Source organism: Microtus pennsylvanicus, chromosome 7 (assembly GCF_037038515.1).
Source record: "Microtus pennsylvanicus isolate mMicPen1 chromosome 7, mMicPen1.hap1, whole genome shotgun sequence".
Lineage (NCBI taxonomy): Eukaryota > Metazoa > Chordata > Mammalia > Rodentia > Cricetidae > Microtus > Microtus pennsylvanicus.
Window position 1 is genome coordinate 11,960,619 of NC_134585.1, and position 17,384 is coordinate 11,978,002.

The following is a 17,384-nucleotide window of genomic DNA, read 5'->3' on the forward strand; positions in this document are numbered from 1 at the left end:
TGTTGCTTTCTTTTAACCAGTACAGCTTGTAATTTGAATCCATACATCCTGTAAATAAAACTTGACCTCAAGATATTGTTAGCTAGCTGGAGGAAAATATGAGTTCCTTGTATTCATTTTCAAAATTAAAGTCTAAAATAATCATAAACACCATTTTTTCCTTCCTTTTTTTTCAGATTAAAGAGTAGATTTAGGGAATAATTTGAACAGCATCCCAGTATGCTAGGAGCTAGCTGGCAAATTTATAAATGAATAACAAGTTGAAAAAGAAAACATAAAACCTAAATATAAAGAGATGGCAAAATGTGATTCTTTTCAGAAATGCGAATCAACTGTAGTCTAAATATTCTTCAGTTCTGATTCCTCCCAAGAAAACACAGTGGTAGAAAACAGTGGATGGAGCAGCCTTCATGCTTCTGCAACCCTGTCTGGCACTTTTTATATGATTTTGTTTTAGACCATTGAAACTAGACACTGCATAAGTCTTTCATGGGTGTTTGTGGTAAACTTCTATTTTGTTCATTATGTAGACATACTTTCTTATTTTAATTTTTTGAAAAAGAAAACAAACTACTTTCAAGTATTTGTTGATTTACCCAACTGTCAAGATTTAAAATATTAAATGATCTCAAGATTAAATACTTTATCATTTCATCTTTTTTTATTTCTTCTATACAAAAGAAACCATGTCTCTGTTCATACTTTTCAAAGAGAGGGACTTTAAGATGCTTTCCCCATGGGGGACATTTGGAGAACAAATGTTTCTTCCTCAAACACCATGCAATTATGTTATCAGTGGAATAGCTTGTCAGTGCTGCTAGAAACAGATACACAGTTGAAACTTTGCAAGCTTGGCAAGGTTGCATTTGTGGAGGGATGTGAGCTGGACTCCAGTTGCTGGTGTCAGTGGTGTCTGAGAGAGTTTTAAAGTTTCAATTTGCACATCTCACCTAGAGTTACCAGAAAGATAAAACAACAACCTTCTGTTAGAAATGCTGCCTGAAATTTTATTATGTGTATATAAGTTATAAGATAATTAAAAAGTGATGTAAAACATGCACATAATTCTACTTTGGAGAAGTTTTGTTTTAAATGTATAAAAAAATGAGAAAAGATGTGGGTCAGTCAGATTTATCCACTGGGATTCTTGACTTCTCTCAAGAAAATGAAGGACTGAGGCACAAAGTCAGTCCCACATCCTCTAATTGCTGAGGAGGAAATGAACTACCGAGAATGGATCCCTCAGAGATGCTGCTGTGTGGCCTAGTGAAACCTTTTGTTACCATAAGGAGCAGCCTGGGACAAGGAAGCTGGAGTCCAGCTAGAAAGCAGGGTGATTAATTAAAAACCTGACCACTTCTTAAATATAACTCCAGTAGCACAGGCATTGAGAGAGAATCAATTAATAAATGGAACCTTCAAAACTGAAAAGCTTCTTTAAAGCAAGGACACAGTCAACAAAACAAAATGGCAGTCTACAGAATGGGACAAGATCTTTACCAGCCCCACATCAGACAGAGGACTGATCTCCAAAATATACAAATAACTCAAAAAATTGGTCATAAAAAATCTAAATAATCCAATAAAAATAAATGAAGTACAGATCTAAACAGAGAACTTCCAACAGAGGAATCTAAAATGGCTAAAAGACACTTAAGGAAATGGCCAACATCCTTAGCCATCAGAGAAATGTGAATCAAAACAACTCTGATATTTCATCTTACACCCATAAGAATGGCCAAGATCAAAAACGCTGATGATAACTTATGCTGGAGAGGATGTGGGATAAATGGAACACTCCTGCAATGCTGGTGGGAATGCAGGCTGGTACAACCCTTTAAATGTCAGTGTGGTAATTTCTCAGAAAATTAGGAACCAACCAGCCTCAAGACCCACCAATAACACTTTTGGGTATATACCCAAAGGATGCTCAATTGTACCACAAGGACATGTGCTCAGCCATGTTCATAGCAGCTTTGTTTGTCATGGCCATAACCTGGAAACAAGTTAAATGCCCCTCAACCAAAGAATGGATAAGGAAATTGTGGTACATTTAAACAATGGAGTACTACACAGCTGAAAAAAATAATGACATCTTGAAATTTGCAGCCAAATGGATGGAGCTAAAAAGCATCATATTGAGTGAGGTAACCCAGACCCAGAAAGACAAATATCATATGTACTCACTCATAAGTGGTTTTTAAACATAAAGAAAACCAGCCTATAAATCACAATCCCAGAGAACCTAGACATCAATGAGGACCTTTGATGCTTTTTGATGGACTTGATCCTTTTTGATGGACTTGATCCTTTTCGATGGACTTGCTCCTTTTCGATGGACTTGATCCTTTTCGATGGACTTGATCCTTTTTGGCCACTCTCACTCAGTGTTTTTTACCTACTTAACAGTTGCAACTTTTTTTAATGCCCCCCAAAAGTATGTGTACACACCGTAGAACTCAGAACACAGACCAGGCTGATACTATTTTTGTGGGGACCATCTCTTTGTCTGCTGTTTGCTAGGACGTTAGTAGTACTGACCACCATACCTGGCAGTCATGACAAATGCTTGCCCACCAGAGAGGTAAGCTAAACCCTCAGTGCCAGAGAAATCGGAAGTTAATACAGAATTGAATACTAGACCCACCTATCTCTGAAGCCCTTTTCATCTTAGAGTGTTGAAATTTCAAACTGAACTAGATCATGCTAAAGAACTCTATCATCTATTCCCCCCCCCTCTCCCAGAAAAAATTGTAATATGTTAATATCCACTTTGCTATGGACCATGAAAATGAAGTTCTGATTTGACCAGTCACAGCCTATGGAAGACTTATAACCAGTCTTCAAAGATTTGTTTAATGCCCCTTTAAAATCTTTCTTGTAGGTTTATTTTGCAAGTTTTCATAAGTACTCCATATTAATAAATCTTTATCATTGGTTCATACCACTGAGTTCCTATGATTTTTTTCCAAAAATACACCGTGAGTTAAAGAAACAGTTGTGGCACATAGAGAGGGGAGGGCGGCCCCTCCAGGTTCCTTACCTTGACAATTACCGTGACTGTCGCTATACCAGGTGGCATTGTTCCATAAATATCAAAGGCCTCCACCAAGAATGTGATGCTGGCTTCCTGGTCAGGAAAGGCCTCATAATCCAAACTCCTCAAAAGGGACAATTCTCCAGTAAATGGATGAAGTGCAAAAAGGTGCTTCACCTCAGGGCTTCTGATCCGATATGACACATTTGCTCCAAGATCAACATCCTTGGCCTATGACAAATGAGTGAGAAGAATGGTTACGTCAGAGGGTTTCCCACAAGAGGAAGGAGGGCTGATGGAAATGCATTAGTGTCTGGGACAGCGTGGGTTTCCTGATAAGGAAAGGACACATGACTGTCATTTACCAGGAAATGGAAAATGGAAAGATGGAGAAAGGACAAACATAAGAGAGTGAACACAAAATATTTTTGAATTAAAATTATTTGTGGAGTGATTTATATAAACAGGTTCTAAAATCCCATAAGTAAATATGGAACCAGGTCCTTCTCAGAAGGCTGCCTTGGAAGGATGGGGTGATGTATTCACAAACGCTACTCTCTCGCGCTTTCCTGCCTCTTGCTAATGTCTGCTTGGCACGCATTATGCAGACAGTGAAGTAAAGAGAATAAAATGAACTGACGTGTAAATCTTGCCCTCTATATCACAGCCTGAAAGAGAATAAAAAGCATAAATACCCAAATATAAAGGGAAAGATAATGTTTTATACAAAGGTATTCTGAATGAGTCCTGATGGAAAGTTTTTTTTTAATGTGTGTGTATGGGGGGGGTTATAAAATGGTCATTCCATTCAGTGGGACAGAGGGGAGAAGCACTTGGTGGAGGGAACCCAACTGCAGGAGTAGACATGTCCAATCTTAGGTCTGTAGAATGAATACCCATGGAAGGCCATGTGAGTCATGCTCTCTTATAAGTCGACGATGTCACAGTAGAGGGAACCAGTCAAAATACAGATTTCATGTCATTTCCTGCTGAAAAACCTCTCCTGTTTCCACTCGATCTCTGACCAACACTGTTAGTCCCCTTCCAGTATTGTTACAAAATTCCTCTAGTAAGCAAGTTATAAAGTGGGGTTCAGTCCCTGGTCCCATAGCCCTGTGTGGACCTAGGGCTGTACAGGACATCATGGTGGCAAACAAGGACCAGAGAAGCCTTGACTGTGTTATGAAACCCAGGAAGTAGAGAGAAACTCAAAGGGGTTGGAGAACTCAATAGTTTCTTCAAGGGCAAGCTACCTCTGTCGCAACCTCTAATATTCCACAGGCTGAGCACCAAGCCTTCAGCATATGGGCCTTGAGGGACATTTGAGATTCAAATGACAGCAATCTCATCCTCTGAATATTGTGACAGAACACAATGCCTTCTGGCTCCTTAGAACCTTGGGCATCAATCAGCATCTCCCTTGACATTTTGAGTGTTTTATTTTTACATGACCTTGATTAATCCTTTCTGTTTCTCTCTTTAACTGGTAACTGACTGGCTTCTCAGTCCTCAGCAGCACCGTAGCTTTTTCTAGCAAAAAGAACCACTCAAGTTTGAATAGAAGGTGTGTATCAGATTGCTAGGATCTTGCTTCTTACTACCAATGTTGAGAGCTGTTTAAAGATGACTGAGAAGTCCACAGAGGCTGTGAATCCATCCTGATAACCTCTTCATCACCCAAACCGTATAAACACACATACATACGTATGTATATAGCATATATGTATGTAACCACAATTAATGAAAAAAGAGGACATGAACTTTGAAAGACAGCAAGGGATGTTTTGAGGATGAAAGAGGAGGAAAAAAAGAGAAGGGGAAATGATAATTATAGAATCAAAATATAAAAAATAATTACTAAATATAGAAGACATAGTATACAGCTCAGCACCTATACTGCATGAGTGTTGAAGAAGCAGATGGATGAACAAATGCACAGATGATTCTTTCTAGGTTGGCACACTTCATTATTTGATTTATTAATGTCTGGAACCTAAGTATTTGCTCAGGTATATCAAGACAGTCTTGAGAGAAAACTTCAAGCTTTACTTTGCAGATGAAGTATAAACAGACTGAGGTTGATTTTTTTCTTTGTCATAATATGGTTCATGGACCCCCTTTTCATAATGAAATAGGTTAGTGTATAAAAAGAGATTTATGGGTTCTACTGAGCTACTGTCATAAAATGTTGGGAGCTTCTACTGTTACACTTGAGCACAGAGGTTTGGATATGAATTTCAGTTAGGAAGAGTTAGAAATTTGAAAATGGTGTAAAAGTGAGTAAAAAATTACTACAGAATAAACAATGTTTTATATGTGTATATAATGTATATGGGGAAAGTATATTAGTTTACATGCATATATGCATTTATGAATTCATATGCTATATATACACATACCTGAACACATATTTATATATATGCATGTTTATATAAATGCATGTCTATATTTGATGTCTATTTGATATTTGTGTGACCCCTCTGGTAGATGTAAAAAACACAAAATTTAATTTATTTTGGAGAAAATCAGTTTTTTCTTTGCATTGTCAATGTGACAAAACCATCTAGCATTACTTTTATACATGCCAAAACACATAAAATGTGTTATGTTTCTTACCATTGCAAACTTTATCCTTTTAATTTTGTGGGTTCTCCCAGAGGAAGGGTTTCGTATAAAACACAATATGCAATTTTTGAGACTTAATAAGGTTTATGCATAGCTTATCCGAATCTAAGTTATTCTGAGCTCATCATATATATGTTTGTAGTTAAACTTCAAAGTCTGATCCTCACAGCTAATCGTGTAATATAGATCTCCTGGAATTAATGCTTGTCCACACACCTCTATTTGCAGGAAGGTGGTCCCAGCTGGAAGATTCTCTTCAACCACGACTGTGTATGTTGAATTGGTAAAAACAGGACTGTTATCATCAATGTCCAACACCTTGATGTACAGTGTCAGCGTTGAATGCCGAGGGTGCACGGCTCCATCCGTTGCCACAACAACCAGTTCATAGTGGTCCCTGACTTCCCTGTTCAGCTTCACGGCTGTGTAAATGCTCCCATTGGACGTGATGCGGAAGAGGTTGTTGAAGTTACCCAGGCTGTAGTGCACTTGGCCATTTATCCCAGCATCTGGATCTGTTGCCTAAACAGAAGAACCAGAGGGCTTAGCACAACTCTTCTGGCACACTGCTGATAAACTCTGCCACAGTTTCTAACCAAATATTCTTTTTCCTCTAAAGGGGAAATTTAGAAAGATAATAAAGGTACAATTTGCAGTCAAAATCATGAAAAGAAATGAGCTATGATTTAATTATATACTCAGTGGAAATGAACATAAAGCTGATATCATTAGAAACAACAATATGTCAGAGAAAATGAATATTATAAAAATGGAAGGTTTCATGTACTTTCATTGCTACAATAGATTTTGAATGTCAAAAATAGTACTTGGTTTGAATTAATTTAAGATGATTTACTAACTGTTTAAGATTTGATGGTTGTTTTTGTTTAAGAAATTCATATAGTCATTTTCATATTTACATATGTTTGAGCATGATGCATATTTACCTCATTTAATCCTTGTGATGATTTTGATGAGTAAATATCATTGGCCCCATTTTGCAAATGAAACCATATGGCTTAAGGAAATTAATTGTCTCATGTAAAGTTACACAAGAAGTAAATACCTTGGGGGGTCCTAGAATTTAAACAGTATCTCGTATGCAAAACTCTTTAATAAATGTTAATGAAATTAATGAAGGCTCTGTGAATATATGGAACTGAGGTTTGAAATTAAACATATTCCCAAACTGGATGGCAATAAAAGTACAGTAATTGTCAAATCAGAAGACAGGGCTACTGTTTAATACTAGACTGAATCTCAAATAATAGCAGGGAGAATTGTTGGTGCTGCCTAAATCTATATTTGCTGAAAATTTTAGGCATAAAGCCATTTTTCTCCAAACGTGAGAAAGCTTTGAGTGACTATATTTCTGATAGAATGTTGTTAGGAGTACTTTTATTTAAAATTCAGCAACTTATAACCCCCCACCATCAAATACTGTACATTTTATACCAAATGCTTCTATTACCATTTCTTATAAAATCTGGAATCTTTCTAAGAAGCTGTGAAATACTATAGAATTATGTTTCAAACTACCACTAAAGAAAGAAAGGGGACAGGACTTTATTTTGGTTTCCATACTTGTAATCACTGAATCTTCGTGAGGCCTGGAATGCAAGACAGTGCATTTTACTTTATATTTTTTCTATCTATCTATCTATCTATCTATCTATCTATCTATCTATCTATCTATCTATCTATCTACCATCTATCTATGTATCTATCTATCATCTATCTATCTATCTATCTATCTATCTATCATCTATCTATCTATCTATCTATCTATCTATCTATCTATCTATCTATCATCTATCTATGTATCTATCATCTATCTATCTATCTATCTATCTATCTATCTATCTATCTATCATCTATCTATCTATCATCTATCTATCTATCTATCTATCTATCTATCTATCTATCTATCATCTATCATCTATCTATGTATCTATCTATCTATCTATCTATCATCTATCTATCTATCTATCTATCTATCTATCTATCTATCATCTATCTATCTATCTATCTATCTATCTATCTATCTATCTATCTATCTATCATCTATCTATTTATCATCTATCATCTATCTATCTATCTATCTATCTATCTATCTATCTATCTATCTATCTATCTATCTATCAAAGGAGTGCATTTTAGCATTCCATAATAAATAATAATAAATAACAATAAATAATAAATTTATAATAAATAATAATAAATAGCATTTATTTTGAAAAAATAAAGACGAGATGTGGACACTGGGCTGGTTGTAAGATGGCACCTGCTGATGGCCTGAGTTCAACCCCTGGAACATGTGGAATAGAAGAATTCATTCTGACCTCCACACATACACTGTGGGATATGTGAGCATAAGTACACACACACACACACACAAATAAATAATTAAACACACAATAAAGAAACAAATAAATGAAATGCAAAAAGCTAAGAACAACATGTGAACGCCATGTTTCTAACGCCAGTCTTCAGTTGCATAAGTCTGACATTTCACCGCGATCTGTCCCTTAGACAAAGATACAGACGCCCTGGAGTGGTGAAGCCTGGGAAGACAACAGAAGAGTAATAACAGAAGCCTGGAGAAGGAGAACAAACATAGTCGGAGAACTAAAGTGCCATGCAGAAATATTTTCTTGGAAGCTCTACTTTGCTTAGAGGTTTCCAGAAACTGCTGGTAGGTGAATGGCACTTGCCATCCCAGGGGGACAACAGAGAACAGAAGGACACGGAAGCATTTGTTTTCTGTAGTCAACTGAACAGTAAAGAAAAAATTAATTTAGTAATTTAGGCAGGATTACACCACTGCTCTTAGGATTTTCAGTCTCCCCTTCCAGCTCTGGGACACTTAGTGAAATTCATTTTACTCATGCGTTGTATTTTTTTTTTTGATGAAGCACGCCTTTAATCAAGTTTTCCGTTCTGAAGGCTACTCTTGGCTTCTTCTTGTCTGATGAGAGAGATGACCTTGATGCATCCTTTTGTAATTTTGATCATCCACATGACATTCATCGCATCCAAAATAAGACAGGTAGTGATCCAGGTACACTGGACCACAAATTGGAGCCTCATGTAAGCTTCTGTTCTGTACACGGAGTACATGAAGAAATACAAAGGAGGTAACGCGAGGATCCGCACTACGAAAAAGACCACTGTCAGCGTTGTATTTTAAATGACTCCTGCCCCAGGTGGTTTGTTTATTCTTCTAATTCAATGTTCACTATGACAAGTAGTTTGATATAACTAGTACAACTTTACTTCTCTCTATCTATCTCTCATCTCTCTTCTTCCTTCCCTTTCTCCCCCCCTTCCTTCCTGTCCCCCCCGTATGTATTTCTATGTGTGTTAAGGAGTTGATCACATTGTCTTTGTATGTCCGGCTATGTAACAATGTCTCATTTCCAGTACTCTGATATATCTGGGCAGATGCGCCCTGATTTACCATGGATTATACCCTTACAAACCCATTTAAACGAAAACTATTGTAAGCCAAAACATACTTCAAACATTAATGTGCTGAGCCCTAAAGGCTAGGAACTAATCACACTGTACAACTCTGGTCATTTCCTCTCCCGAGGAGGCATGCTGACTGGGGGCTGGAGCTCCCTGCTGCTGCCCAATACTGGACACTGTCATTGCAGAAGGGATGCCACCGTGATAAAGAAGAAACGTCAAAAATTTAAGTTTATTTTGTATCTGGTACCTTTTGCTTCTGTACCATCAGAAACTCAAAAACTCCTAAGTCAACTTATCACATGCAGGAAGCACCTACACTAGCATTTATTCCACTGCCAAAATAAGAAATAGCCATACCCTTTATTAGCTCCCATGAAATAGCGGTTCATTATATAAATCTCTGAAAGTAAGAAGTTCAGTGTTGGGTCATCAGCCTAAAAGCTAGGTATGAGCCATCTCTGCTCCTTCCCGGAAGCTCCGGGGGAATATTGGCAGACTCGGGCTACGTGAGCAGTGAGCCTGAGATTCCCACCCCTTTGAAATAGAAATATGAAGACTGCAGCCAGCCTCCTGCTCAACCATTTTCTGTACCGATAAGTGCAGTAGCATTTAACCTGGCTTTCTTGCAAGTTTTGAATCCCTTCTTCTCTTCTTTCTACTTTGCTTCTTCGACCCATGGTCCAACCACCCCGCTTCTCTTTAAAGGCCTGTGTAAGTATTTTAGGCTTACTTTGACAAACAGGGATAAATTATTACTCTCTCAAGGGCCTTTACTTTAACCCTATGTTATGCAAATATTTAGCAATCTATATAGTTTTTTGAAATTATTTACTTTTACTCTACCTGTTAAATTACCTATTTTAAAAGATTTCTATTAAGAAACTTCAGCTGGGAGACCCTCTTTAATGCAGTCCATAACTTCTTTAAAATCCATTTAAATTAGCTAAAGTGTAGTAAATGTGCCAAGTACTTATACAGGCACCTGAACCTTTGCCTCGTGTAGAAATACTTAGCTCCCTGCATAGCTAGCCACCATGAAATAAAGTTTGTTTGACTTTATATTCTGTAGCAATTAACTCTAACCATGTTAAAGTTGCTCAAATATGCAGCTAATGGTGACAAAAGGACAGAATATGCACAAACCCTCTCCCTCCCTCCCTCCCTCCCTCCCTCCCTCCCTCCCTCCCTCCCTCCCTCCCTCCCTCCCTCCCTTCCTCCCTCTCTCCCTCCCTCCCTCCCTCCCTCCCTCCCTCCCTCCTTCTTTCCCAGTCACTGAGCAGATGAATGAGGTTGTGGCTCAGGCACTGGGGGCAGATTCAGTTGCTTTACTGTTACATATGAGGGAGTCAGTGTGAGACAAGAGAGTTATCTCAGAGTTCCTAATATCAATAGTCGTGTCGAGAACTTTGCATGGATGCTTACCAGCTCCACTCAAGCAGCTCGCTGCACAGTGCTGTAATGGAGCCATTCATCTCCTTACAGATCAATTAGAAGTTAATTAAAATTGTTAATAAGAAAAATCGCACTTCTCTACTTGTACTACATCGAAGCAATAAACAGTAAAGGCTGCAACTTTATAATCATCCGTCTACGGGACACTCATTTTAAAACCTATGTCTTCCCGGGGCCTGATTTGTGGTGAGATTTTTGGGCATGCATAGGGCTGGGAGATTAGCTGAAAGTCTATAATCAAATAATCACCTCAAAAATCAAAACAAAGGTCTCATTGGAGAGACGTTTAGTTGTGTGCTCGAAAGGCAAACAGCACATTTAAATCACTAAAATCAAAATCAGAGCATATGTTAAAGAAAACCAGTTATTTAAGTGGGAGGCCAGAGGCCATGGAAAAATCACGTGCTAAACAAATGTAACATTTTGAACAAAATTGTGCACAGATTTTTTTTTTCCCATGCTACATGTCAACAGTACTAGGAATACTAGTCCTAAGCATTCAATTCATGCCCTCTTTTTCGTTACTCTTCTCTTTGCTCATTGTCTTTCTGGAGGTCTAAATCCTTCTCTTTAGTAAATGAAGCTCATTGCTAAGGTTTCTACATCAGGGGCTGACAAACTTGTAAGACCCTTCAACCTCTCTGCTTCTTTTTCAGACATTCTCTTCCTCTGTGTCCCAGGCTGCCCACAAAATCAGCCTGTGCTTCTACCCCTTGAGCCATCTCCCAGCCTGATACAGAGGCTTTTTTCTGATATACAAATTTAGATATTAATTAGACACATAACAGGGACAGTTTCAATGATGAAGATGTAGACATTTTTGCATAGAAATGTGTACCAAGTCTGTCATGGGAGAAAGCATTTCAAGACGCTCATTTTCATTTTAAAGTAATTTCACTGAGGCTTGAGAAACAAATGCATGTGTCTTTATGTAAGTGTTTACGACCTGGTCTTAAAAATCACGGCAGTGATACATTAAAGGGTGTAAGAGTTTTCTCACACTAAGCATGCCTTTACTCATCGCTACTGCAGGCTGTCCTAGCACATTTGAAAAGATAAATTCTGCCCACAGGAATCCGTAAATAGTATTTCTACACATAAAAGGTTTGGCAGCTGCCCATATTTTTCTACAAAGCTATGGCTTTTTTAGTGTTCTTACATTCTTTCTATTCTATCATGGAAAAACCACAATTAAGCTGTTGTGAAGAGTTTAGATATTTTCCCGGCTTGCAATCCTCCAATCGGTTCCACCAATTTCCAATAGCTTTCCTTTCCCTCAGGCCCCCTGTCACCTTGTATTTATTTGGCTTTCTAACATGTTATAATTGCCTACTTACCTGCCTGTCTCCTACACTATACTTCAAACAGCCAAGGAAAGAAGTACGCCTTTTTATCCTTGACTTCCCATTCACATCCTTCATGTATGCCCACCAAACATTTGTTGAATAAATGTTTAATTAAGAACCTCTTACCAAGCAATAGGTGGCTTTCGTAAAGGTTTTGCTGACTCCCCCAGCATCCGAAGCAACTACTCTCAGTCACACAATAAGTTGGGCTTTATAATAGCATTTGAGAAACCTCGTAACCTCCTCCTCCTCCTCTGTCTTTATGCATTTATTTCCACAACTAACACTTGGACACCATCGCCATTTCATTTATATCTTTAAAATGTTAGTCAGTTTTTTTAGTGTCTGTAATCTGTGGTTTCCTTCTCCCATCAATGCTGCAGGCATCACATCATAATTTCTCACAACTTGTACTCCGTGCTTGCTTTGCTTCAGACAGGAGAATGCTACAACAACCCCATTGGGGAACCCTGATTGCTCTTCCAGCAGATGAGGGAGGGGGACTTGATCGGGGGAGGGGGAGGGAAATGGGAGGCGGTGGCGGAGAGGAGGCAGAAATCCTTAATAAATAAATAAATTAAAAAAAAAGAAAGAAACAGGCCACTCTTGTGACAGAGGGGAAAAAAGCCAAGAGGTAATCCTGTCCTACCACTTCCTGCTTCTACTTGGAAGGGGACACCTCCACTATCACTTCATTGGTTGAGACAAATCACATGATTGAAGCTGATACCATAAGGTGGAGAAGCTTACCTCAGAGGGCAATATGAACAGCTGAGAAGCAATCATTCTATTTACTTGCCTCATTTGTCCTGAAATGCATTTGGATCTCCTGTGATTTCCTTGAGAGACTCCTTTCTCTCCCTTGCTAAGCCTCAGATACTTCTCAATCTTTTTGTTCGGCCTCCTGATCCTTCCCATACTTAGCAAAACCCACTTTTTATTGCTCTTTCTAAGTACGCTGTGTCTGTATATTAGGTGGGAAGGCTACAACTCACTATCTAATACGTGGTGGTTCCAGTGAGAGGGAGAGGCAGTATTAGAGAAAAGAACCTCTGGGCTACTTGGAGAGAAGATAAGGGAAATAAGAAGTAGAAGCAGGGGTAGAGACATGGAAAAAAATTAAACCAGCCAGGCAAGTGAGAGGAAATAATCTCTGTGGATTTGGGGGTATGAAGACGCCAAATTAAGCAAGTCATTTTAAGATGCCCCCACACCGCCTATAGATCTTGTAATGAAAGAATGTAAATTAACCCAGGTAATTAAAAAGAGACCATCAGGCAGGAGGCATGCAGCCTTGTGCTTGAATATTTACGTACTAAATTGTCACATGATGGCAGTCAGCGTGAGATGAATGTTTTGGAGCATCACAAAAGGGTTGTTCATTTCCTATGTTCACTACCAGTGTGATGATATTTCTAGGTTCACTAACAGGCTCTCTACAATTCTACGATAATTCTATTTTCTTTCTGTTCCCAGTCTTGTCCAACAGAGCTGGGAACAAAGAGGAAGCTCTAGGAAGAGCTCTTTGATGAATTTTACCGTCCTCCCCCCTCTTTTACTTGACGTCATAGCTTCTGTCCCTATGGCTGTGATAGAATGTCCTGGCAAAAGCCACTAAAGGGAGAAAGGGCCATTTTATTCCACAGTTCCAAGTTAATATCCATCATAGCTGGGAAGGCCTTGTAGAAGGAGCTTGTCACAGCCACGATCAGGCAGAGATGAGCACTCTCAACGATCTTCTTTCTCTCTCCATTTTATACTGTGTAGGGTTTCCCACCCACAGTGGCAGTCTGCCCATCTCAATTAAATACAAAGGATCCCTCACAGATCTTGCATCTCCCAGGTGATTCTAGATGGTATCAAGCTGACATCATTAAAAACCACACCTGGTCTTTCATAACTCTACAAAGGGTTCAGTGGATATGACTATTGCTTGAGGTGGTGGAAACCCACAGTTGGAATTTATATTTGGAATCTTTACTTTTGTTTTCATTTCTGAGAGGTATGGGCTGAGTGTGAGTACTAAATATTTTCTCAAAATAACAATGCTGTCTTATACCAGCTCCTATATTTCCTAAGTTTATTCATCTTTATCTCAAATGTATTATCTCCCAGAAGCAACAGGCATTAAAAAAGGATTTGTACAATTCTTTAACCAATGCCTTATTAGTATTTTCAGCAATCCTTTTCAAATTATCCTTGTAATAGCTATTTTTATCGCCATGACAGAAGTAACCAACATAAACAATGTAATCTGTCTCAAAGTGATCTGGAAGATGTCAGTCTACCACAGCAGGGAGAGCAGAGGTATTCCTGCAATGGTGGACCAGGAAGCATGGAAGGGAGAATATTGGCTTTGGCTGCTCTTATCACTTTCACCCCTTTAATTCATCTCAGATCACAGGACAATAGGAAGGTCCTTCGAAATTGTAAGTGATTCTTAGTTTTTCCACTCATAGTTATAGACAACACAAACTTAGTTAAGCCATCAAGACAGCTATTGGGATTAACCATCACAGTCCCAGGAAGTGAAAGATTCTTCATCCTATGTTACATCCTTCATGGTTCTATGACCTTTGTAGCCAGGCAACATCTTCTGCAAACAACACCTCCCTTAAGCTTCAGCATGTTGCTCCTATCTCAGACCCAACACATGAACAAATGGAAACTATTATTTGATATTCACAGTGTTTTTTTTTAAAGTAGGAAAGTCTTAAATTTGTTAGAAAAAATTAAGAAAAAAATATTTCCTTCTTAAGATGAAAATTAAGTTAACAATGATATCAACAATAAACTATTCCTCAAACTAGTAACTATGTGGCTATTCTACTGCTTTCTTTGGCTTGTCATCTAGAATCCCTTATGAAAATATATTTCTGGTTTAGCATGAATGTAAGTGAGTATATTGTTTGTGCAGAGTTCATGTAGTAGTTTAATTCTTCATACTCTTCCTAATGTTGTTCCACTCCTTTTTCATTAGCATTGCCTTATAGAGGTTTTCTAGATCTCTTATATGTAACTAAACACTCAAGAAACTTCATTACCACAGACACATTTGATATATATTTATATTCACACACACACACACACACACACACACACACCTGTGTTTGTGCATAAAGAAGGAAGGTAAGCTATTTTTATCATGTAAGTAACAAGATTCAGTTTTCAGAAATGCTGTGCTCCCATAAACATTTGTATTCTCATCTAGCAGCTCCTGTTTCTTCCTAAAATGACAGAGATATACAAAATAATGTTACACGAGAGCCATCCTTTTAGGACTCATTTTAATGCCAAGACTTTCTAAAGTGTTTGTCCATGTCACTATAAAGGCAACTCAGAGCAAGTGGAGCTGTCCTCAAGGAACAGTACTGTTCCACAATAACTGTGCTCTGTGCAGCAATCTGCTTGAACCAGATTTTCAATGCATTTGTGTGCATTTTCTGTCAAGTTCTGATGCAAAGTATTGCTTTCTTTCCCAGATTAATTCCTAATGTGTTGGGCCTTTACTTCCTCCATCTATACAGGCATTCTGGTGTTCAGCACTCTCTCTAGCCTGGCCCATGAATTTTTCCATTTTATAGACCCTGTCAGGCCTTCAAATTCTCCTACCTTTGCCTTCTGCGTGCCAGTTCCAGTGGCCAGCCATCCACAAGATCAGGTTCGCGCAGCAGAAGTCCCTCTCTCTACCATCAATTTTCTATATTAATTCCTGTTTTCATCCATGTGACAAAATACCTGACAGAAACGACTTAAGGGAGGAATGCTTATATGAATGGTCTAGCATTTTTGTGGGATTTCAGTGCATGGCAAGAAGGGGGCGTGTTAGAGCTCACAGCAGCAGGAACACAGAGCCAAAGTGTCTCACAGCTCAGCACATTTGAAATCAGAATGTATAGACCAGAAGCAGAAGTGGGGTGTGACTTTTATTGCCCATGTCCTCACAATCCACTTCTTCCAAGTAAGACCCCTGTCTCAAATGTTCCAGCACAGTCTAAAATGGTGCCACTGTCTTGAGCCTAGATGTTCAAGAACATATATATCTGTGAGGGATATTCATAGCCAACCATGAGCTCACATTGTCGCTAAAACAACCACAAAGCTACAAAATTAAAAGACTGACTATTTTGTACATCTTCTTACATTCATCCTTACACAGCCAGCAGGAAAATCACCTCACACGTGTATTTTGCTATTGTGCTTTCTTGGAGCTAGCCCTAAGATCGAGGATGCTGTTAATTTGTGATTCAGAATTGTGATTTCTGTATTCACTCCTTTACCAACCATTTGCTGAGGTCCTATTTTCCAGCGGTCACATCTGGCGTACTCATTTCAATTAGGGAAGCAGAAAGAATGAGAAGAAATAACTCCTATGTTTAACATTTAGTGTTTGGAAGGTATTTGGTATAGAAGGAAAGAGTGAAGATAAAAAGTTCAAGAAAAATTGTCACTGGGTGTGTGTGTGTGAGTGCAGGCACACACCCAGGCTCATTGTTTTCTTGCTGGCACAAAGGCAGTGAGTAGCTGCATATTGGATGAGTGGAAATCTTCCTTGTTATAATGAGATGTGATCTATGGAGTTATGTTTATGCAATATTTCCCCTCCTTATGGGGAAAGACTATTCAGTAGCATGCAATGATATAATGGTATAAAACAGCAGATATGAATTGAAAGGTTTTGTTTAAACTATATTACTCTTAGATGCCGAACCTCTATAATGTGTCCACCAAGAATCTTTGCATATAAATTAAGAAGAAAGCCATTGACTTGCTTCAAACTTAAGATCTGAAGAATTCAAATAGAGGCGAAATCTACCAGGCAGCAGAACAAGCGAGAACAGCTTTGATTTGGTCTACCCGTAGGAAACATTACCCCTTCAGCTTCATAAAGACTGATTGTTCTTGACAGGAATCTGTCTGTGCTGATGTGGATAAGCAGGAGGCTGAGGAGTCATGAAACCATCAGAAAAGACTGCAGGCTGCGAGGAACCCCTCGTAAAAACAGAGCTGGCAAAGACAGTCAATGAGTGACTGTGCTCGTTGTATATCCACGCTGTGAATTACGGGACACACAGGGAATATCTCCAGTCCTGGGTTTCAGAAATCCCAATGAAGCAATTCTTCTGAGATACCATAAACTAAATAGTGAGAAAACCAGCCGAAGAAATATTGCCTTCTTTTATATATTTATTTTTTCAGTCTGCAACCCTCTTTGATTCCTGTAGCTTAAAGGAGAGGAGGCTACATTTGCTCGCAGGCTGCATTCTGTGGGAAGAAGGCAAGGAGGCAGACATTGCCTACAAGTCCTTTATTATGATATGCTTTTGAAATTAATGTCTTTGGGTAGCAGAGAAAGCAGGGTTGGAGTCAAGGAGAAGTCTAATTTCTCTAAGGGGCCAACTATAGAATTAGCTAAGCCCAGAAGCAGTTCCATAATTAGCATAGCAGAT

At 38.6% G+C, this 17,384-nt stretch overlaps 1 protein-coding gene across 5 annotated transcripts in view; it reads right to left on the reverse strand.

Moving 5' to 3' along the window:
* The window catches only part of Pcdh15 (protocadherin related 15), a 595,973-nt gene that overhangs the window by 138,086 nt on the left and 440,503 nt on the right, over nucleotides 1-17,384 (reverse strand). For all 5 annotated transcript variants that reach the window (XM_075979991.1, XM_075979989.1, XM_075979992.1 and 2 more), the window contains exons 19-20: nucleotides 5,879-6,184; nucleotides 3,044-3,268 (exon numbers count right to left, since the gene is read on the reverse strand). In XM_075979991.1, the coding sequence (XP_075836106.1) occupies nucleotides 3,044-3,268; nucleotides 5,879-6,184 (531 nt within the window). The remainder of the gene's footprint in view (nucleotides 1-3,043; nucleotides 3,269-5,878; nucleotides 6,185-17,384) is intronic.